The 24,933-nt window shown below is 33.0% G+C and overlaps 2 protein-coding genes across 2 annotated transcripts; one reads left to right on the top strand and one right to left on the bottom strand.

Annotated features, from left to right (window-relative positions):
* Positions 1-1,008: 1,008 nt before the first annotated feature.
* Positions 1,009-13,745, bottom strand: LOC106177605 (uncharacterized). Its single transcript, XM_087004657.1, has 20 exons — positions 13,547-13,745; positions 12,286-12,390; positions 11,800-11,878; positions 11,327-11,378; positions 10,828-10,935; positions 9,127-9,175; positions 8,820-8,878; positions 8,573-8,608; positions 8,207-8,259; positions 7,671-7,731; positions 7,058-7,129; positions 6,778-6,834; positions 6,006-6,205; positions 5,551-5,596; positions 5,121-5,186; positions 3,976-4,035; positions 2,833-2,915; positions 2,297-2,363; positions 1,992-2,016; positions 1,009-1,719 (listed from the first exon to the last, which is right to left on the bottom strand). Exons 1-20 carry the CDS (start codon positions 13,581-13,583, stop codon positions 1,685-1,687), a joined length of 1,350 nt encoding a protein of 449 aa, XP_086860783.1. The 5' UTR covers positions 13,584-13,745; the 3' UTR covers positions 1,009-1,684.
* Positions 13,746-13,891: 146 nt separating this feature from the next.
* Positions 13,892-24,866, top strand: LOC106177621 (galactokinase). Its single transcript, XM_013560459.2, has 7 exons — positions 13,892-14,202; positions 20,333-20,522; positions 21,119-21,377; positions 21,690-21,871; positions 22,530-22,680; positions 23,019-23,181; positions 23,631-24,866. The coding sequence occupies exons 1-7, from the start codon at positions 14,029-14,031 to the stop codon at positions 23,700-23,702; spliced, it is 1,191 nt and encodes a 396-aa protein (XP_013415913.2). The 5' UTR covers positions 13,892-14,028; the 3' UTR covers positions 23,703-24,866.
* Positions 24,867-24,933: the final 67 nt, after the last annotated feature.

Genomic DNA, 24,933 nt, shown 5'->3' with positions numbered 1-24,933 from the left:
CACTTATCGTGTTTACAATGAAAGTGCAAGGCGCCGGTGACGGCGGTGACGGCGACGACAGACGCAGGTGATGGCAATATGTACAGACACATCTATATATATATATTTACTGTACTGTTTGAGAACAGTAAGTGACATGGTTTTTCTTAAATGGTCATCATGGGAGCAGTGCCCAAAATAGGTTTTTTTCAAATTTTGATGCAATATTACATAATGTTTAACAGCATAATGACCATCAATTTTTAATAATAAAATATTAGTATCATGGATATTCAGAAAATGTGACTAGCAAAGGTCTTCAGGCCCATAGAACTTCAAAGTCACAACTTGAAAATGCCAAATGGAAACAAGACAGCACTGTTCTGAAATGTTTTTTCCCCATTTTTAACAATTTTTAACATAAAACAAAATTAACAGTTTACTGCCATTTTTATATGATCAACTAAGACAATTGATGAGATGGGAAAAATATCAATAAAGCAGTGTTAAATGTCCAATTTCTTCCATTCTGAGATTCAGAACATAGTGAATGATTGAATCTGACAAAGTGCAATGATATGAGTTTATTTCCATTTTTGAAACTTTATTACACAATACACGATAACAAGTTTACCATCATTTTTACAAAATCAACTAACAATGTTGTAAAGATGCAGGAAATGTCAAACAAAAACTTTTACGTATCTTATTAGTTTAATAATGAGACTGTTAACATGCCTAAGAATTGAATCTGAGGAAATGTGAAAAATTTGCTGAAAAGTGAAAAAACAGCATAACTTCTACAATAATGGCCCGATCATGCTGATTTTCGAACTTGACCTGCGTTTTATGAATATTCACCAGCTCTGTAAATATTAATCGAAAAAGTAAAACTGCCCTCCACTTATCGTGTTTACAAGGAAAGTGCACGGCATCGGCATCGGCATCGGCATCGCCATCGGCATCGGCGACGACAGACGCAGGTGATGGCAATATGTACAGACACATCTGTGTCTGTACATAAAAATGGGAGCACTAATTTGATAACCAAAATTGGTATTTTTTGTCCCAATATCTATGAATGGGTTGAACAGGTTGAACAACTTTGTTTCCTTTCGGCTTAATTGCAAGTACCTTTGGCATAATCTTAATTCTATTATTGATATTTCCATCTCCTATAAACTAATAATTTTTCCAAGAGACTGTGATATATCACTTCTTTCTGGTTAAATACAAAATTAATATCTTTGGCATAACTCTAGTTGACAAACTTCAAAAAGTTCTTCAAATGTTAAATGTGGAGATTTAGTTGGTTTCAGGCCATATCACTTTCACTTTCTAAGGACTGAAATGTCTACTCATATCTCAGTCTACAAGAGACTGGTATCCATGGCAACATATTGTTTACACTTCCTGTAAACTGAAATGTCAATATTTAAGAATGCGAGATCTGTGGCAACACACATTCTATTCCGTCCACTTCCAAAAACTGAGAATTCTACCTATAAGACTAGCATCTATGGGAACACATCCCTTCCATTGCCAAAATAGAAACATATCGATTCCACTTTCCACAAAACAAAACAAAAGATTATAGCTGTATGAGATTGGGGTCTTTGGCCACTAGGTGTGAGCATATGGATAAAGAGACAAGATCCAATATGGCAATGTCACTACTGTATCCTCTTTAGTGTTTCCAGAGTTGTTATACAAACCAATGTGTTCTTCCAAATCCTTGAGCTGTTGTAAAAAACAAAGAACTCCCCTATACAAGTTGAAACAGATATGAATCTGAATATACAACAACATTTCTTGAATGATATTGAAATCAATTGTCATTCAAACTGATGTATTGTAATAATTAAACAATACATTCACATATATTTGCTTCCACTCAATTATTTCTCAGCCCCCATGGAGCCATCATATATACTAGTATATTGGGTTATTTTACTGTGTTACAGCACAGAAATACTGCAGTCATGAAACTCATCTTATTTTTCACTACTCACCTATTCCACATAAGAGTATTCTCGCCTACAAAGATGTACAACACACGTTTAAAAAAAACAATGTAATAAAAACAATTCAACTTTTTGACAGACTTTTGCACACAAGGCTGTGTTACTTATAAAGTAGATAATTTTCAAATTTTTACTATTTTATACTTAGCATAAAACATGTATAAATGATACAAATTAAGTTTACATTCAATAAGTTGTTATTGAATATCAAAAGAATATCAAAATATTTTGAGGGAATTCCTTTATAAAAAAATATGTTTTTCTGAGACAAAATATACTGTTTGTAATTGTACCTCATTATCACAGTTTGCTTTGAAAACATAGCAGATAAAATCCTTGGACATTGTGCAGGTTGTCTCTCTGAAATAATAACAATAGGGAAAGCAATATCAGCAATATCAACAATATAGCAATTGCAATAATAACAATAATAGGAACAGTAACAGTAAACATACTGTGATGTGTCATCATATAGAATTACTGGGGTTATATGTACCCTCCCTTCCTGGTTTGTCTGATAGTGGTGAACCTCCATGAGAAAAAAAAAACAAGAAAGATATATCAAAAATCTCTTTCTGTTGTTCCAAATCTAGCATTGATGTGATATTAAAAGTTGCAGTCTACTTGCAAAATAGCAAAGGTAGATCTTTGTGTGTGTGTGTGTGTGTGTGTGTGTGTGGGGGGGGGGGGGGGGGGGGGGGGCATGCACATGCTCTCACTAACAGCTGTATGCTCCCCTACAGCTTTATTAATAATCACAATTACTGTTTGTGCACAATGATATGCCTAAGGAATCAACAGTGCCACAGTTTCCCCAGTGTCCACTTACCCAGCTATATAGCCGAAGTACTGAGAACTGTCCTCTCTTCTGCCACATGATGAGATCAAGGGGTATGCATGTCGCAACTTTTCCTGAAAAATATAAGTGGAAATAATAAGGGTAAGAGAGTATGGTTATAGCTAAAATATTGTTCTATTTTTTTACTATGTATTAGGTTCAAAATTGCTTTTAAAATATCATAATCATACTTTATTTCATAAAATACTATTCAAAATTAAATATTGATATTAACAGAATTGGTAGGTGGTTATAGTTCCATTATTTTATAATGAATCATTATGTGGAAAGCAAAAATGAAGAAAATGTTGATGGCAAAAAAATCAGTAATTCAAAAATAAGATTGTTTCTACAGATACAAAAAATGCAGGCAAACATGCTTTCAGTGACTCATGTAGTTATGTAAACACAACACTGCTCATTAAAAAGATTTGTTTTTTACTTGATCAATTAAATTTTTTGTGCTCTGAATAAGAAACTCCTAAAATGTGCTTGTTTTGGTAATACAGAACTAACAACACAGTATATTGTTATTAGCAATCAGCTTATATCTAATGCCTTAGTGTGATGATGATTATAGTGAATGGATATCTCTCTGCTATATTTAGTGCTTATATTGGGTGGGTTGATCTTCTTAGGCTTTTAAACATATAGATATACTGCACTTAAGTAAATGAAGTGGAAATTAATGCAAGTTGTTGTACTCTACTAGCTACTAATGGGACAAACACGGGGTTGCCAACAAAACAGAACAAAATGCATACACACTATTGTTTGACATGTTATTAACAGAAGAAGAACACCTAAAATGACATGTAGAACATACGTAAAGGCAAAGAGTCATTAACCCTGTGAGAATGCTGTGATAAAACTGATTTAAACACATTTTGATGAGAGAGATTTTTTAAAGTGGGGTCAATTTTTTTTAAACTCAGCATGCATATATCAGGCCAAAAGAATTAAAAGAAAAGAATGGTGAAACTAGGGAATACTTAATATCCTTTACTATTATGTACAATATTTTTTATCAATTTTTTTGTGTTCAAAAATTTAAAGAAGAACTCAAAGAATCCCAACTTTGGTTGAAATAATAATCTGAAATGAAAAAGAAGTACAACATGAGCTGGTGGATACCTGATTTGTTTCCACAATAGTTGTGATCACCTCTGTCTCCCCCAGCTCCACATCAACATCCTGAGTTGAGAAAAAAAATCATCTAATATATTAAGTAAAATATATCCTTCTTATCTACGATTTGTATTATTTCACAAACTTGAACGAATTGAATGAGTGATTTGGTGGTGAATTTGGGAAAATATGCATTTACAAAGACAGTAAAATTTTCTAAATAATACTGAGCAGACACATCTTAATTCTTGTGATGAAATATGAAAACAATAAAGTTAATTCATATATATCAATGTAAAATGCTTTGAACTGTGGTGTAGTTTTTGTGAACAAAAAGTAATGTTGGTAACATTGCACTTGTCATGCCAAATTCAATTTAGATCTAAGTACTGTATCTATGGCTAAGATGAAAGCAAACAAAAATGTCATAATTACCGATAACACAGTTTTCAAATAACTAGCTGTGCACATTCACACAAAGTAACTGAAGAAACTGCATAAAAACTGTGCTATTTTTACATATTATGTAAAACTGACAAATTCAAAAAGTGCTGAGTGCTGTGTACTTAGTAATTAATACATGGGGGTAACCATACCCATACACACACCTGACAGACCTATAGGAGGTGTTTTATACAGGTACACATAAGGGTGTGGCCACACCAAATAAAAAGATCTAATGACACAAATCAATTGCAAAAATAAACCAGCAATTTCCAACACTACCGCACACAAACCTAAAAGTGTACAGAAAACTTAACATAAAATTTTCTCCAACTTGTGCAAAATTCAAGGTTACCTGATAAAACTGTGTGATATGAAACAATAAAAAATATTTTTCATGTTTTTTTATAAAGTTCAAAGAATAACACACTCACAGAGAAGTATTCTAAATACTTTGATCTGTAACATTTTAGCTGTATTTTAAACAACCCTGTGAAATGATGTGTCGAATGAAAAAATAATTGGTTTGTTCAATTTATTTAACAAAACAAAAAAAATTTATTGCATAAATCTTTCTCACATAGGAATTCTCTTACTCATTCTGATCACAGTGATTATTTATACAGTAGCCACAATGATAAATAAATAAATAAATAAATAAATAAATAAATAAATAAATAAATTAATTAATTAATTAAAGTTCTTACCCTGTGGTCAGGATTATTGCTAAGTACAGTAGCCACTGCATTTTCTATCTGGCACATACTGCCATCCTGATAAAATAGGTATTAAATATGTTATTGTACATCAGACATTCAGCAAATAATGAAATGTGAAAAATACAATAATAATTAAAATTTTCAGCAATCAATCAATAAAATATGATGAACATTAATTATCTTATCTCTGAAAGTAAATAAATGAAAAAAAATTAATGCAAAAGCAAAAATTAACTAACTAAATAAATAGTTGTCTCAATGAATTGCAAATTTATGCATAAACATATGTATTCAATAACTGATTATCCTGAAAATAATCTTAATCCTAATGGTATAATATATAACCTTCAGCTGCTTGAAAAGATGTTGATTATCTTTACTGAATGTGACTGAGGTTTTTAGATTCAAGAGTACATACCTGACCTACATGAGTCTTTCCCACATATTGCACTCTGTACCTGGCTCTGTAATACATAAAAAGTAGCTTGTATAAATACATTTGAACTCTTACCATTCAGAGTCTCCCGCAAAAAAAAAAAATACAAAAATAATAATAAAATAAATAAATAAATATAAAAATAAATTAAAAATAAATAAATAAATAAATAAATAAACAAGAAATATCCTCTTAACATTCAAAGTGTCCCATCCTTTTATGTCTTTTGCTTTATTACAGCAAAACCTGTTATGGCAGTCTGCAATGATTAAGACACAGGTACAAAATCCCACTTCAAGTGTTCTCAATTAAAAACTTTTAAAAACTAAAATTAAAAGTATATTGATAAATTAAATTACTAAATAACCAAAAAAAAAAAAATGATTAAATAAATTAAAAAAGAAACAATATGTCTGCAAATAAAAACATTTCAGCACCTGCTTTCTGGTGTCTGTATAGGGACGTCTTTGTATCCATCCTCTGGAAGGACTGCATGGGGAGGTTTCTTGTTCAAATCCACCTCGTCCTTGTTTTCACGTGCATGTTTGATGATGGAGGACAGGGAGGGAAGATCAGTATCCATGCATCGCAGCATTTCTGCTATAGGAGGGAAGAGGCGGCCATCTTTATATTTGCACTAAAAATGAAAAATATTTTGACCCAATCAATACGATATATGTTTTTCATTCAAATTGTTTGTTACTGGTTATTTATATATGTCATGTTTATTACACTGCTTTCAAGAGTTTGGAGTCTTATCAACAAAACTTCCTCATAAATGATGCAATTATTGCTTCTGTGAACTTTCAAGCACTCATTGTATCATCTTATTCATGACAGCCACACCCAAGGTCGCTTTGACAAGATTGTGCCAGTTGTGATTGTGTTTTGGGTGTGACACTGACAATAAGGTGAGCAGCAATGCATTAATGATCAAGTTTTTTAATATCTGGTCTGCTTATCAAAAGAGCTCTAAACTACATGTAACATTAGTTTTTCACCAGTTTTCATAAAAAAATTTGTAATGTTTGATCATACTGGATTTAACTGATTAATGTTAGGTCAAAACTGTATCTTTGGTTACAAAGTCTAGTTACTTCTTTATTTAGTGGACTACTGTGGATTTATCCTGAAATGAAGTTAATGTTTTAGTCTGAATTATTTCAGTTGTTTAATTATTTTGGGTAATAGGCCTCAGAGCCACATTACCTTGATAACAGATAAAGTGATTGGCCATCCTTTGTTCTGCCTGAGTAAACTTGGAATCTGAAACAACATAAAAACACTTGTGCAGACACATTATACATGTAGAACTAATTACACAGGGCACAGATCATTCTAGACTTATAAACATGTTAAATAAACGTCCTGTCATCAGCTCACTTGTTTTGAATCTTTGAATAAAAAAATCTCCTTATATATACTACTGTATTCCTTTGAAATCATGCCTAACTAGTTATTAGTAACTAGTGAAACTAGATTAACTTACTCTTCCCTGTTTGACACCTTTCAACGCCTCTCCATATAACTCATCAAGTATGTCTCCTGGCTGAATTCGATGCTGAAAAGTTGATATTGTGTTAACTAAGGGCACCTTCAGAATTAGTTGTTCTGCAGATCAAATATGGCTTACCCACTTGAAAGCTTGCTGCATAATCCCCTAATAGACACTGAATAGATTCACCATGGGGATTACAAGGCAAGCTTTCAAGTGGGTTGGCCATATTTGATTGGCAGATCTTTTAGTCAGCTGATCAACTTGTTCTGAATGTGGCCTAACATTATACTAAGGATGCATGGATAAAAAGATCATTTAATTACACATCTGGTGACTTTATGCACATGTTATGCAACATCTAGGACTACAGTATTCAAAATGCAAATACTTGTGGTTTGAAATGTTAAATTAAAGTTTAAATAACAAGCAGCTGATACAATTTGGAAAATTTACTATACACAGAAATAATAATTATAATAAAAGTATTAATAATCTCATTTTTCAAACTTGTTAAACACAAGGTACTGTATATTATAGTGAATGGATCCACCCAACACATGAAATATTTGTTTTAACTACTGCATGGTTTGCATTTCATACTCACATATTCTGATGCTACACTGTTCTCATCTACAGCTATCACAAAGGCTCTGTTACTGATATAACTGAAGTGAAAATAGTACTTATCATGGTACAGTAAAACAGGTAACTAATTCCAAAACATGTTTGTAGCTGTGATAAAAAATATCAAGCAATGTAAGCACTTTTCTCTCCTTCTCTCTCTATATTGCTCCGATCAGCTGCACTTTTAATGATTTACTTTTTTAAGCATCTTCTACTGCTATTAATGTTTGTTCTAATATTTGTACTAATAAAGCACTCTGTGCTCTTCAGTCTTGTTGCCTTTTTATGCCAATCTTCTCAGTACAGACTCAGCATGTCAGCTTTCAATAAATGACAGATTTGGCATAACAAAAAAAGAAACTTTTACAAAGAGACTAGTCAGATTGGACATAAGGAAATTTCGGTGTCTGTTTTATATCATTTTATCATAGTCTATAGAATTTATTTTTGGACTAAATTATATATTAATTTGTAGTGTTGTGCTGGGTCTGACTGACTGGCATTGACTGTACTCACTTTACATGAACACCTAGGTTATCACAAGGGACAAATTCATAGTCTCTGTATCGCTGCAAGAACAGAAGATACATTTTTGTTAAATACACATTGGGACAAATTTATATTCTCTTCACCACTGCAGAAAAACAGAGGATGAGTTTTTGTTAAATAATTATTGACTTCCTTGTCACTAAGATGACTTCTTTTCAATTGTCACTAACCATAAAAGCTTTTGCTCAAGATTATAATCTAACAAACTTTCATCTTAAAATATCTCCAGACTATTAAGATAAACTTGTGTATATTTATTAAATTGAAATTATTTACAAAATGCAAAAAAAGAAAATTAATTTATATACTTCAATTCTCGTATAACAAACTTACAGAAATATACCAAGTCTCATCAAGGAAACTGGAATTCTGAAAATCAATGACAAATCTTTTAATGAAACTAGTTATTATGCAAGATTTATAATTCATTCTAAAAATACTGAATTAAACACTGAAATTATTCCATAATTTATTCTAAATGTATTTTTCATTTGCAAAATAAATAAATAAATAAATAAAAACAGACTGAAATGATCACATGATGTCACTTTCTTCACTCCCAACCAGTTCCAGGACTCACCCTAGTATTAAGGTCAAACTGTATCTCAGTGGCCTCAAACAGCAAAGACATTAAGATTTCTGAATAATAAATAAATATCATTATTATTATTATTATCATCATCATCATCATTATTATTGTTGTTGTTATCAGTGGAAATAAATAGAAATTTACACCAAAGTGTTTATATCATAATTTTAGAAATTCTGATACTTTTCTTTATCTGCTACATGTACGTAAATGTACATTGTACGCTTTTAAACTAATATATTAAAAGTCACTGAAAAGCAAGTATTACTATTATTTATCAATCATCAATCTCCCATACCTGACAATATTTCATTGTGTAGGATGGACTCTGTGGGATCATACCATTGCTAGAAAAGAAAGAAAGACACCTAATTACTATAAATTCAAAAGACTGATTCAGAAACCCAAGTGCTTAAAAATCCCCCATGCTTTGAATTTATGTGATAAAAACATTTCATAATGAAAAGAAAAAAAGGAACCTGACTGTTTCTGTAAGGAAATATATGGATGCTCATGTACATGTACATGTTTTGGCAGTTGGAAAATCTATGACAGAGTGAATTTCATTGGCAGAATGAGGTTAATTTGCCTTGGGTACTAGTATTTGCTGTGAAGGTACATTATGCGTGCCTGAATTCAAGGGAGTCTCTCATCATTAGGCTTGTTGGCTGTAATAATTTGGTTCCCTGGGAATATTAAAACATATTGATAACATCATACCACATAAATCCTTTTATTGTGACCAATAAAGTATACGTATCTGCCATATGCTGAACATAAGGGCAGCATGATCAGTGCAATGGTGTTTTTTACCAGGTGCAAATTTAGCCTCATCAAGCAGAGCTCATACAAGCACAGTCAATTTTTACCACATGCTAAACACATTTTAATTAAGTTTGGAATAATGTAAATGAGTTCACTTATTTAAAGTTACATATGAAGTGAGCATAGATTCCCTGTAACACATATACATCACTACTACTTGTACTAGCTGTAATACATACATTGTATATATCACTACTACTACCAGCAGTTTTTTACATGACTCAAATTAAGACATATGCCAAAGGATAAACCAGATCAATCATTTGGTCAGCCAAAAAAGAAGCTTTCAAACTTCACCTTCTTCAGATTTCTGGTCGTAAAATTGAGTTATTTATCCATCCCTCCAGTTTGCATCCCTGCTGTGCACGCAACAGCATAATTACTTAAATGAGATAGTTACATATATAGCACGCACAGAAATAAGCAGGAAGTCTCTGTTAAAATATCATTTTGGGTGGGGGTGGGGGGGGGGGGGGGCGGGAGGAAATGATACTCTTTTCAAATAGGTATTTTTTTATATTATGCTATTAGAAACTATATAATTGCATTTGGTTGGGTTAGGTTGCAATTAATTGACATGTCAACTTGATTCAAATACATCTACAAATTACAACTACTTAAATTCCAATATCAGGTCTGGCTAAAATTACCCCACTTTTTGTCTAGAAGAAATTTTATCCTAGAATGAGCCCAGCAGAGATCAGATCAAAATGTGTGCCTCCAAAATAAAAGACATTTCAGAAATAATGGACTCTCAACACCCTATCATAAACACATCAAGTCCCTGGACAAAGCCATCAATTATTGACAACTTAGACAATCTTTGTCAGCTGCAAGTTTACCTAAGCCTTCATTGTTCTGTGGTCTTTAAACTGCTTTCAACGTCAAATCAATGAAACACATTCACTTTCTAATTGTAATCAATACATTTCCCCTGAACGCTTTTCTACAGCAACACTTGCAATCTGCTGTCCCCTGGGATCAATGCCATGTTGTTTTGATAGAAACTTTGGGCAATGGTGCAAAAAAAATCTCCTCAAGTCATGATATATGGAACTGAATATCTGGACAGAGAGTGAGAAGCTGCACATGGAAAATGAGGCAGAATAACTATGACAAACTGAGGGATCATTTCATATCCATGGTTTCACAATGCACATGTACTAGTACATACCTCTAGTAACTTTTGATTCTTCAAGATCTGTTCCAGGGGCACAGACAGAACTTTCTTCTGTAGAGCACTGCGGATAAACAGCCTGCCTCTACCTTGGGCTGTTTTTAGCTGCAAAACAATTGATATGCTTTAATTGGAATGATTATCTCTTCCTTGATTGTGAAATAGTTACAGATACATGTTTCTCTCCCATGGTTGTTGATGACTATATCTTCCTTCAATGTCTTATATGTAATTATGCCTCTCATCATTATAGAATGGCTACATGTACAAGAAATTCGTTCTTTTATAGAGAATGGCTGTAAGTCTCAACTCATCAAATGCTACATTACTTTCTTAAATTTCACGTGTGTCCTTGAATGCTTTGCTAAATTGTCAAAAGTCAAGGTCAATTTACATCCAATCATTATATCAAGGCATTCATAAATTTATGACAATTACTTTCAAACTAACCAGTAACTCTCACACAAAAGACTTGAAGGACTTAATGCAAATGTACCTTTTTTGATGAGCGAACATATTCCACTGCCATAGAAAATATAGGATTCACTCTGGAATTTGAAACAGATTAACCACTCATTCCTTAAATCTACCAAACCATAACATGAGAATTTTCTCACTTAAAAAGTAATTTGCCATATGCAGGCCGAGGAAATTAAGTTAACTGATGTATTATATACTACATAATGTCACTTAATCTGCCCAAGTCAACTTTTCATGTAAATATTGGGATTACTTGTGACAGTGATTTGAAGGTTAACTGCATGAAAGACAAAATAATCAATGCTGAAATTTTCCAAATACATCCCAAATCTGATTAAAATAAAGCTACCCTGCATCACAAAATACATTTGCCAACATAATATCCCAGGTCTGTTAGTACATCACCAAACACTAAAATGCCTATAGCATCTAATGGCAAGATAAGAATGGTAGATGTCACTGTTTTTCCTTCTTTCAGCCTTACTGTACCTGATGTTTGTATTGTTAGGTAGAGAATCTATCCAGTGCCAATAATCTTTCTTACTGAGCCGAAACATCCCACTTGTTTCTAGAAAATGATTAATAATATTCTTAAAAATGACAATTTTTTAAAATCACTCACATTGTACTATTAAGGTGATAAAATCTTAAAATTGTCAGCATTTCTAATATTTGTCTTGTCACAATTTATGGATTGGTAGCCCATTTTATAAAATTAATGCTAACCCAGGGTCCAATATGTATAATGGACATCCACTGAAACAAGCTGCCGCAGGGTAAGGTGTTCTACATAAAGCAAAAATAAATTTATACAGTAATTATCAAGTTACATGTTTCTTACTGTATAAACACTTCCTATAGGTTTGAGAAATTATAAAAGGGGTGGTCCCTGGTTTCTGGTTCTTGTATAGTGAGAAACAATTTTGTCTTAAAACTGATATGAATGCAGTTCAATACACATTCGTGCAAACTTACTCAATCCTTTCCTGAGAATTTCCTCTATGGTTTCACAGAGTGGTTTCAAGTAAGTGTTCTCATCTTCAACTGGGCCTTCTCCTGTTCTCAACTCATAGATAAAACCTGAGGAAGAATATGTTATATTTCCAAGTATGAATCTCACTAGATTTAATTACATGTAGTAGTAATATTTCTATTCGCAATGACAAAAACTTAATAAATGGATATTGATAATTTGCAAGAAAAATTGAGCTCCCCATAGTGTCAAATACACTACAATGCTTACTAAAATTGACAAAAAGATTCTAAGAGAGCTAAACATTTTTATAATATTCTAAATTCAAGGGAAAATAAAATGACTATTTCCAGTAGTAGAATGTATAAAACAATATATAGAACTATTAGTGTTTGCTTGGGTAGCGCTAGCACTTGCCAAATGCTAAAACTGACTTAAATTGGCTGAACAAAAAGGACTTGATTTGACAAATTTTAGTCAAATTAAAACCATTTTCATAACAAATTGACAAAAAAGTGATGATTTGGCTAAGCAAAAAAAAAAAAAAAAAAAAAAAAAAAAAAAAAAAAAAAATGCTAGCGCTACCCCAGGTTTGTTTGTAGACAAGTACAGACTGTAGTATTGTTCCAAATTTGATTCAGCTGTCAGCTGCCAGAAAAAGTTGAGTTGTTTTCAACTCACTGGTATCTACTAGTACCTATATGTGTGATCTTAAATGGAGCTTGTTTTGTCCATTGTGAGTAGGTGTGTGCTTGTGTACATGAATGAATGAATGTATACTAGTAGTACTACTGTAGTATGTGTGCATTTGACAATTGTATACTATACTGTTTAGTTTGGAACAGTTTCCTGTACAGTTTTTTTTTGTTTTTGTTTTTGTGTTAATCACTTTTAATTTTTCACTTTACATTCAAACTTTCATTTAAATAAATCAGTATCAATAATTAATCTATACCAAGCTTACTGATCAAATATGACATTTTTATAAGTTTTCAACAAAGCACCAACAGATTACTGCATGTATACAGATGGCAAGTCGAGATGCATTTGAGAAACATATAAACAGCTATACTGATACAAAAATCAACCAATGAAAGATTAAAATTAAAAAATCTCTCAATAAGATTTGATGTTCCATCTGTTGTAGGCCAGCGACATCGCTGCCGCATCGTCAGCGACAATGAATAACATTCGCAGGGGGCGGATCTTTATTAAGTTATTCCTTGTCCATATAAACACGTCCAGAACATAAATTCTACTAACCTTTTAACTTCTTTAATAAAGGATCACTCACAGACATCGTTAATTCCAGACAAATCCTCTGTCACGCCGTACATGTCCGGTGGACATCAGCCGATATAACGATAATTCTTGATTGTACTTTGGAAACTAAATCAATGCCGCCTTCTGAAGTAGGTACTTTGTAAAGTCGTAAAATGCAATCTGTTTCGGTTTCGTTTGCAAAGAGTAAAAAATCATACAGATTTTGGCGGTTATAAATTAAAATGATGTTAACATTTTAATCATTTAACCTTTCACGTGTACACAGTTTTAATAGAATGGTGATTAAATCAAATCTTTTGCCACGCGGCATTTACGCCACACTTTCCAACATCCGATACTAGACATAAACAAAAGGGATCGAGAAACCAAGAGGTGTGTCATCTAAAAACGGAGAGATTTCGAAAAAAATCATAACTGAAAAGAACTTGGAAAACCAGAACAGAACAGATTTTTGCAACGTTATGGCATGTGGAAGTGGACAACCGATTCCGAAAGTGGAAGAATTACTGAAAAATGCGACGAGTCAGTTTGAGAGGTTTTATGGATACAAGCCAACGTTAGCTGCATGTGCGCCTGGAAGAGTAAACCTGATAGGAGAACACACCGACTATAATGAGGGATTTGTTTTTCCGATGGTAGGTTTCCCCAATAATGCTAAGTTAAAATTTAGTTATAGACATGAAATATTGTTAAAACTGTCATGTCGATGGAAGACACCATCAACAGTGTATTTCCACTGTGCATTAAAAAAATTATCAAGGAATTAAAACGTACATCCTCGTCTTGTCCGAAAATTGAGCCGTCGCTCCCAAGTCAGATTGTTCCGTCTTAATCAAAGTACTCTAATTCTCATTTATTTGTCATATATACCCAAATATTAATTTATACATCAAAAATAATTTTTAAAAAGTGGTTTAAAAGGCTGTCCTTTACTAGGGCTTCCATCGGCATGTGTACAGCGCAAAGGATAAAATAAATGCCTCTAGTCTGAGGCCTTGTTGCCAAGTGGTAAATGAATATTATGAATGATAATTCTGTTTATTATTCAGTTAGTGTTTTATTAACGGTTGAAAAAGCTGAACATCACTGTTTTTTTAAAGGCAACAATTCTTCAATACTAGCTGTTGAATGAAGAGAAATGACTACTTCATTCCGAGAGTACATGACTGACTTTTTGATTGCCAAACCTGACCATTGCCAATGTAATACCTCACACACACACACACACACACAAACAAATTGACTCTACCCAACTTGGCAAGTGATCAAAAACAAATCTAGTATCAATTGCCATGAAAGGTTTTTAATATTTTCCTCTGCTCCAATAAGAGTAAATACATGTAGTTTTAGATCTACATGTTTTAGACATCAGCGTGTGAGCCTGGAATGTCTAGACAAGTACTTGTACTCAAACAAAATAATTAACCACACTGATAACATCCTTGTGGTTTCATTTTGACATTCCAGCATCAAGTGTGGGTGAATTCAAATATAAAAGCGACATTTATGATTATTTCACAAATTTTTGTCTTTAAAATTATCTTTAAAAAGAAAATTCTGTATCAGTTTTCTTAACAAGCGTTTTTTATATTTGCCATACTTAGAGCCATATTCTTAAACTTTGGTTCAAATCCTTAATTTGAAATTTTGGACTGAAATAAGGGATACATATATTGCGTAGCTTCGGTATAGTAAATTGTTATCTAATCAGCTGCCTTTAACTTGTAGATAAGCCACGTTTAAGCCCTTAGTGCACCTTATGCAATTTGCTTCCTTTAACTTTTAGATAAGCCATACTTATATCCCTTAACGCACCTTACCTACTCAGTACTGGCACTATTTGCCTTTAGGAGTAAATGTTATATAAGAGCACATTCAGAACAGATGATATGCGGACATATCTGCGGACTAAATATGGCTGACCCCACTTGAAAGCAGAGCTGCTTAAACCCCTGATGGTCTAACAGATCTAACAGACTAAGAGACCATTCCCAGAGTTATCGTACTAACTTTAAATCAAATCCTTGGGGATTCTCGCTTCATTGCAATTAACTTAAGCGGCCTAGATGTCTGTCACGCCTACTGAAGCTGTTAGGGGGTAATTAACTATCCTACAGCAGCTTACGTAGGCATCCCAGACATCTTAGCCACTAAGCTGAAAGCAATTCAGCAGGAAACCCCATGGAGATGGACCGATCCTGTTAGATGTCAGCAGGGAATTAGTTGGCACTGCTTTTAAGTGAGTCGGCCATATTTAGTCTGGGGACCAACTTGTTCTGAGTGCCCTCTAACATGGAATTTTGTTTATCATGCTTCAAAGAAAGTCATCAATGAACAGGGTATTCATGCCAACCCACACATTTCAAAGGCACATTTCAAAGGTCAAAGAAATAACCATTTATCTGTCTCCTCTTGCTGTTTTCAGACAGGCATTCATTCATTAATCTAGGATAAATGCTAATGTATTCCAAGATGTTGCCGTCATAGACGGTCTCTATATGTATACTTGATATATATATATAGGTAGGGCAAGCATGACATTTAAACAAATTCTATACCTCATCTCCTTTGGAAGGGCCTCTAGTTTAAGTAGCAGTTAGTTTCATTGCCACTTCAGTCACACTTTAAATGAATATAAAAACAGCACCAGTGAAGAAAATATATTTATTTTTACAGTTAATAAACTTGAATCTTATTAGGATTTTAGCAAATCAAGAAGTGTCTGTTAAATTAATAAATAATAAAAAATAAACAATGTTAATCTATTGTGCACAGTGTTTATAGGAGATTATTATCCATAAACTTATAATTAATAACTGATGATTTAATAGATAAATAATGATAATTTAGCTAATGGAGTAGATAATTAATAGCTAATCAGTAATGATAGTTAAGATAAATAACTAACAGTTAATTAATATTAATGAGAATTGAGCTGCTTTGAAGGTCTTCACTTTCTGAGTACTTTTCTAGTTTGCATTAATATCCTTTACTTCTGGCACAATTAAGGGACTGCAGACATATGTGAGTCTGCCATTGTCTCCACAGTACGTAGTAAAAAACAATTTTCAAAAGGTTAAGAGCTCGATACCATAACAATTCATCATGAATAAGTAGACAGTTAGGTATTATAATATCTTAAATAAACCCAGGCACAAATTTAATTAATCTTTTTAATTTCTTGTAATACAGGCAATACAGTTATATTGTTACATGTTAATTATGACACACACCAACAAACTTTGGATACTTGCACCAGATTTTCACCAGACAGTGAACATTGGGCAACTGTATTTGTGCAGAATATCACAGCAGTGACCAGGTCAAGCCTTTATATTTAGGCCAGTTCAGTGTGCTAGACTGCTGGTCAGTCAGACAGGTATATTGAATTCCCAGCTGCTCACTTAAATAACCAGCTGTAATTTGATTATATCATATGTGTAATCCACACCCAGGCCACTATAAATACATTTACGCCCTAAAAACTGAGGTTCACCAAGTTGTAACAGGCCCGTAGCCAGAAATTTCAAAAGGGCACCAAGTTGTAACAGGCCCGTAGCCAGAAATTTCAAAAGGGGGGGTTCTTTTTCTGAAAAAGTGGACCTTTTACCATGAAACTTTCATGTACCTTAATTAAACTTCACCCAGAGGGGACCTATTCCCTGCAAAAGGGGGGTTCTTTCGAACCCCCCTGGCTACGGGCCTGTGTAATCAAAAAGTTCTGGGCAAATGTTCCCATGCTACAAGTGTTTTAAATCTTCAATAATGGTTGTGAAAATTGACTGCAACATTCACATGGGGATATTTAAAGCATGCTGTTAAATCTTGCCCTATCTATTGGTTCAAATGCTGCAACCCACATGCTTCAGTGTGCTGGTTTGAAACCAGAAAATGGGAGAGTAGGTTCAGAGTGTAGTGGAGAAACTCTATGTATGTTAAATCTTCATGAGATCAGATTATGATGAAAAATATCTATATGTTGTAAATTCAATTTATATGGGTTGTTATTTCCCTGCAGCAGTAGTCCAGAGATTGGCAGCAATGAAAATTTTATTAAGATTAGTTGATATGCCCACATATGTAATATGACATGAAATAATTAGTAATGTATTTCTACATGAAGGAAGACAGATGATGTATTTGCCTGTATTGGTATTATATGTTTTAGCTATATTTATTTTTTAATATATTAATATAATGTCATCATCATTGGGTGCCATCCATTCTCCATATGACTCTCATGATCAGCAGGTTGGCTGTCGAGGATCGCCATGCCTGTGTACAATATCTTGTGTCATTAGTATACTTTCACTATATTTCGTTTTTCTAAGGATGCGGAAAAACTAGAACTATTAGAAATTGGAAACAGTACAGTCACGGTAAAAGATGAGGTTAAAAACCTTGGAGTAATTTTTGATAATAGGTGCGATATGGCTGCCGACATCAGCAAAAAATGCAAAGCCGCTTTCTATGGTCTTAAAAAAATTTCCAAACTATCCCACATCCTTGATAAAAGTCAAATGGAGAGGCTTGTCCATGCCTTTATAACTTCACATCTTGACTACGGAAACAGTTTACTGTATGGTCTTCCTACCTATCAAATTGAAAAATTGCAATCTGTCCAAAATGCTGCAGCACGACTACTGACCAAAATCCCTCTCAGATCAAACATTTCACCCATTTTATTCGAACTATATTGGCTTCCTGTACGACAGAGAATTGTTTTTAAATTACTGTTGTTTGTTTTTAAATTCACTAGAGGTGAATGCCCCTCATATTTTAACTCGATGCTACATCCAAGTACACCCAGTCTCACCAGGTCTACCAGATCCACCTCCACTCCTTGTTTTATCAGAAATGATAATAAAAAACAACCAAAACCTACGGCCACAGGGCATTTTCAATTTCAGCACCAATTTTATGGAATCAATTACCCTCACACATTCGGACTATTGACAGTGTTGAGGTTTTTAAAAAAGATTTAAAAACATTCTTATTTGCACAGTATTTTAATTAATATCTTCTCATTTTATCAGAAAAAAGTTTTAATTATTTTAATTGTTTTTTTTTTTTAACCTTAGCTTTTATTATATATATAATAAGTTGTAATCCTAATAATTTTACCTGTAAACAGCACTGAGACGCTAGTGTAGTGCGGTTTTAAGAAATAAATATTATTATTATTATTATTATTATTTTTGATAAGTCCATTCTTTTATGTTGTCCATCCATGTTGTTCTTGGTCTTTTCCAATTTAACTTTCCTTTCAGTAGCAACCACTGCAAATAATCTTTTCTTATGATGTGGTCAAAAATAGTTAATTTTCTTAGATTTAATTTTGTCTGCTATTCTTTGCTGTATTACTTTCAATAAAAACTTTTAATATTATAACTCATTAAAATTATTGTTCTTAATTCAGTACAATGTTGGGCTTTAGTTTCTTCAAGAGTCACAAATATTGAGTGTTTCATTTCAGTTAGGATTATTCCACTGCTGTAGATGGTGTTACACAAATAGGTTATAATGTTAACATCAATATAATCCTCATCAAGGGCTTTTAAGCGCTTCTGCTGGTAGTTCATCTAGTGCAGTTGCCTTCGCATCCTTCATTGATTTTATCACTTTCTTTAATTCCTCCTTAAATATACCCCCCCCCCCCTTTTTGGCTTGAAACTTTGACATTTCTTCTCTGTCATCGATCCCTGATTAGACAAGTAAGTTGGAAACAAGAAGGGGTTTGTTAATCTGTTAATCTGATTGCATTCAGCTAGAGTCCCTGCAGAGCTGGATCTATGTACGTAGAACAATAGTTTTATTTTTTACAAAGAACAAAAGTTTTAATAGGAATTGACCCTGACATCCGCTATAGAGTAGCCACTGAAACCCAGGGTGGTTATAATACACATGTAGGAAAGCATGTATACTGTATAGTAAATTAATGAATTATACGTATGGCTCTAACATAACCGACTTTACCAGTCTATAAAAAGGCAGACGTACCATTAATCTTTTTATGAAGTATGCATTACCTTGCATTAGAGAACTAAATATACATGTGCCACATGATACAAAACATGCTGCCTAAATAGAATGTGATCTTTATTCCTTGTGAAAAAAGAAAGATTTAAAACATTTAGAAAAAAAAAACTTGTAAAGCATGGCAACAAATAAATTAAAGATGCATCTTAAGTCAAATGTTTGCAGCGAAACTCAAACAAACACCAACATATTGTTTCATATTGTATTGCCTAGAGAAATACAAAAGGACATTATTTCATATTTCCCGTAAAATGATAGTAGAATGGAGATATATATATATATTCTGGTTGTCCTCTGCACTATAAATATCCCTCAGTAGTCTCATTTGAATAGAAATGCAGTTGTGGGCACATACATTTACTAGTACATTGGAGTAAGAGCAATACTTATGCAATGGGCGTGCAGTACTCATCATTTCGCTGACCTTTATGAACTGGAGGAACAGATAAATGGGTCAATTTACGCCCAGAAATGTGAAGGTGCAGCTTTAAAGCTATTTTATGGCTGAACTAGATATTTTGTTTATGACTTGGAATGTCAATTTTATTTTGGTTGCATAAGAAGCTAGTTGAAGTGTTTATATGTGTAAGTGGGAATTGACGCTGGCTTTTTATGTATCTGTAAATAAAATTACTGTTAATTAAAAGCAAATTTAAGTAAAAATAACATTTAAGCCATCTCATAATTATTAATATTAACATTTATTTATTCACAACTTCTTTTTAGGCCTTACCTCTGGTTACCTTATTTGTTGGCAGCAAAACTGAGAAAGGCATTATAAATATTGTGACCACACAAGAACATGCAGATGAGCCAAAGTCTATATCATTCCCTGTGCCCACAAAGGACAACCCACTACAGAGGGGGAAACCTTTATGGGCAAATTATGTCAAAGGAGTTATATCCCATTTTAAAGGTAAAGTTCTGTTTATTATTCCCTCCCCTTCATATTGCAGAAATAAAACCAACCTTAGTTTTGTTAGAATTTTTAAAATCATTTTGTAATTTTATGAAATAAAAACTGGTTATATCTGAATATAATTTATTGGCAAAGAAGTGCAATCTGCTTCCACTCCTGCATTTTATTATGCAGAAAGTGAATAGATTTGTTGGATTAATTGATTGAACTATATTTAAATCTGTACGTGATAGGCTAGGAAGGTTGCTATTATTCTTAATGTGTATTTATATAGTTAAGCACCTGCATGATATACTATACCTACCTTTGGTGAAGTGACTGTACTTTCATATTAAAGATATTGCATGTAAAACAATATACTGAACAGCTTCTTATCAACTTACAATGATCATATATGTACATAGTTGTAATAGTGTTTAAATTAAATTTTATATCGTGGGGAAATCTCAGCTACTGAAGTCAAAGTATTTGGTCTCAAAGAAACTAGTAGTAAATTAATTAATGGAGTCTTAACATTCAGTAGAGAATATATATATATATTTAAAATTAATTGCAACTGAGAACTAAAAACAACTAAAACGATATTTTTACAGGAAATCTCAGTGGATTTGATGCCATAATCCACAGCTCAGTGCCTCTGGGTGGAGGAGTGTCCAGCTCTGCAGCTCTCCTGGTCTCCACATACATTTTCCTTGACCAGCTCTCCCCCTCCACAAACCACATGGACCAAAAAGCCAAAGCCTTAGCATGTCAGAAGGCTGAGAATGATTTTGCAGGCCTTCCCTGTGGAATCATGGATCAGTTTGTGTCTATGATGGCCAAGGAAGGGCATGCTTTGTTGATAGATTGTAGGTATGCGTGTTACATGTTTAATGTATTACATGTTTAAAGTCAATCGTATTAAAATACTATGTTGTTTGATATTATGTGACCCAAAATTGATTGACCTTGAATATTATAATAAGAAATATCTGCTAATAGCTTCAAGCTTAGTGAGTGTGTACTAAACATTTGACACATGCATGTTTTGAATATATATGAGAAATATCTACAGGATATGATACTATATACTCAATGTAATATCCTTTGAAATCAATTTCAATCATTTTTTCTCCCAAACACCTCCATGCATAATAAAATATTTTTTGTCTCTCCTGCATGAAGACATTTGGAGTCAAAGTTGGTTCCGCTAAAAGATTCCAACCTGACTGTCCTGGTGACTAATTCCAATGTTCGCCATGAGCTGACAGGCAGCGAGTACTCCACAAGGAAAACTCAGTGTGGAGTAGCAGCTGAGAAGATGGGGAAGAAGAGCCTCAGGGATGCCACCATGGAAGATCTTGAATGTGAGGATCAAAAACTGGAGATATACATTTTTTGATTGAAAAATTAGTTTGTGATTTGTGTTTGTGAATCATTCAAGGTGATATTTTTCATTTATTGCCAATAATTTCATCATTTTCAATTATCAACTCATTATCACTAAGTCAACTGGTGTAACATTTAGTCATGATAACATCTGAAGTGGTAATACATTCTTGACGTCACCTCATTACTAAATGGTAACTGCCTTAACTCAAGATAAATGATTTGGCTGATAATTACAAGATATTTGGTTACCAAAAAGGAAATAGCACTAGTCCACTGAACCAAACAACATTGAAAAGAAGAAATATTGAAAAGGATAATATGTTTTGTGTGATATCCGAGTTAGAAAACCAGTCAAATAATTTAATTTGATCCTTTTAATAAGCTGTGGCCTTGGAAAATTTCAACTTTTTGGAAATACTTTAAACGGTTAGATATCTCAGTTACATCATGACCTGTGTCATTACTAACCACAGGAAAAGTATGAAGTTGTGGCTCGAGGGAAAATGTTATTGAAAATACTTTAAATGGAAATTAATCTCAGTAATGTTACGGATTATTTCTTGACAAATCTGAATAAAGAGACAAAAATTTACTTAGCATGCTACTAGTATTTCTAATAATTATGCTTTATAGCTGCAAAGAACGAGCTTGACAAAGTGGTCTTCCGTAGAGCCAGACACGTGATCCAAGAGAACCTCAGAACTGAAGAGGGCGCCCAGGCATTGGAGAATGGAGACTTTGTTTTGTTCGGCAAGCTGATGGTTGAAAGTCACATTTCTCTGAGGTTAGCTGTTTTAGCAACTTCACCAGAATTCTATCGTATTTGGTGTATTGGTAACCCTGATGATACTTTCCACAAAACTGGTATTTTCTTTTGATTAGTTGCATCGTTTTTTATCACATTTTATCTATTTATATCTCATTGTTTCATACTTTGTTTTGTCCCCCGATTTGTCTGATAATTGGCTGAAATACACACACACACTGTACTTGTTTTTAAATCAGGAATCAAAAAGTAAAAAGAAAATAATGTAAATATCTAAAAATGTACCAAATTACTTCTTCAGTGGTTTATTATCATTTGTCTGTAATAATGTTTTCTCACAACGTTTTACATTTTAGAGATGATTATGAGGTCTCATGTCCAGAACTGGACCAGCTGGTTGAAGCAGCCTTGGAAGTGGACGGTGTGTATGGTTCCCGGATGACCGGGGGTGGGTTTGGAGGCTGCACAGTGACCTTGGTCAAGTCTGATGCAGCAGAGAAAACAATGCAGAATATAAAGGTATGCGTAGAAATGAGAATTAAAATTGTATCACTTTCATTCTTTCAGTAGCCTTGTATACTGTATGGAACAGATAAAATGTGAATCAAAACCCATTTTAGTCTAATGGTATCAGGAGATAAAAATTTAGTTAAGGTTTATAATATGATTATATAATATAAATTTCCATATCAGTTTGAGCTTGAGTGTGCAAAGATAATTAGAAATGAGAATTAAAATCACCTCTTTCTGTGGCCTTTATGTTGCACAGCATACATTAAATTTGAATTATTTCTCACAATAGCTTTGTAGGTAATGTTGGATAAATGTCATGATAATAGTTATTCGTCAGAACTAAAAGTATGCAAAGATGTTTAGAATTGGGAATTTGAATCATGTCTCGCCTTTTGTAATCAAATCTATCTGTTAACAATCCTACATGTGTACTACCCACTATCTCTTTATCCCAGAGCAAATACAAGGGGGAGCCGACATTCTACGTGTGCAAGCCTTCATCTGGTGCCAGGGATTTGCAGCTGTAGAACAGAAATTTACTGTGGACTTACAACTCAACTGAAGTCTTATACAGATTGATCACATATTAGTGAAGAAGAGGTCAGGGCTCTTTCGTAGACAAATGCAACTGTGAAATGGTGCATCTCTCATACGGTGCATTTGTCTTTATCTACAATTTACTTTACATTCTTTGTACATTTTTTTTTTAAATCAAGACTTAATTCCTGATCTTAAAGCAAGTATGTAAAAAGCCAGAATTTGGTGATTTGGATTCTAGGACAATTGAGAGTTATGGGGTTATTGCCCATATACCGGTGAATAGCAGTTTTACTTATTTAGGGGTCCATTATAAGAATATATGCAGAGGAATATCTGGTTTCAGAATTTTTGGAAAACACACCTCAGTAACAGTATTCAGGAGAGTTGTGATGTATTGTAGCAATAATAATTCTTTAAAAATCTCAGAGCATTTTGAAGCAATATAATAATGCAGGGTATTACAAGAGCTTATCATGGGGCCTGAAATTTTTATCTATGCCAGACACGTTTCTTTTTTCATAATCTCATAACTTGTCTGATTAAATGATAATTTAAAAAATCTCATGTTGTATTATAAGTTTAATATGCACTTAAAATCTCTATTTTTTGTTTTATTAATAGTATGTCACTAAGTTTATTATATTTAAGCACTGCACCACATGCATTTAGACAATTAAAACAAATATACACAATATTGTTCAAGAGAATTTTAACAAATAAATATTTTTTTGTTATGGATATGGGATTTGTGTTAAGTCTACAAGTGTTCTGCCTATACTACTTATTTGTAACTACTGTAATATTTGTTTTCAAGTGTAGATACTTAATAATATATCCGTTATATTTTTGTTTAATATACTACAAAGAATTAGAGGACCAGTACTTTTGTATAAAAGTATGGAGATGATGTGCTTTTTTCTTTTCTTTTTTTCACTTTTCTTTGTACATTTTGTTTGTTTCTACATTGGCACAGTTCTGTTGTTTGTACATTCGTAGTTGTGGGTGAAGGTGCCTTCAAGTAGTAGTTTCTATTCCGATACTTTTTGTGGAAGTGTTATCCATTATCATAGATGTGATAAAAATGACATTTATGCAATGTGACATATGTCACTGCCCTATATTTAACAGAATAAAAGGGACAGTTCAGATGATTATAATAGTGTTTTTATTTTCTTTATTTTTTTGGTACAAAATAAATATCATAACCCACACATTTTT

The sequence above is a fragment of the Lingula anatina genome, chromosome 2, assembly GCF_051362555.1.
Source record: "Lingula anatina isolate TDL-2025a chromosome 2, LinAna3.0, whole genome shotgun sequence".
NCBI classification, from domain to species: Eukaryota; Metazoa; Brachiopoda; class Lingulata; order Lingulida; family Lingulidae; genus Lingula; species Lingula anatina.
Note: the sequence above shows the minus strand (reverse complement) of the source record. Positions and strands in the feature narration are given on the sequence as shown.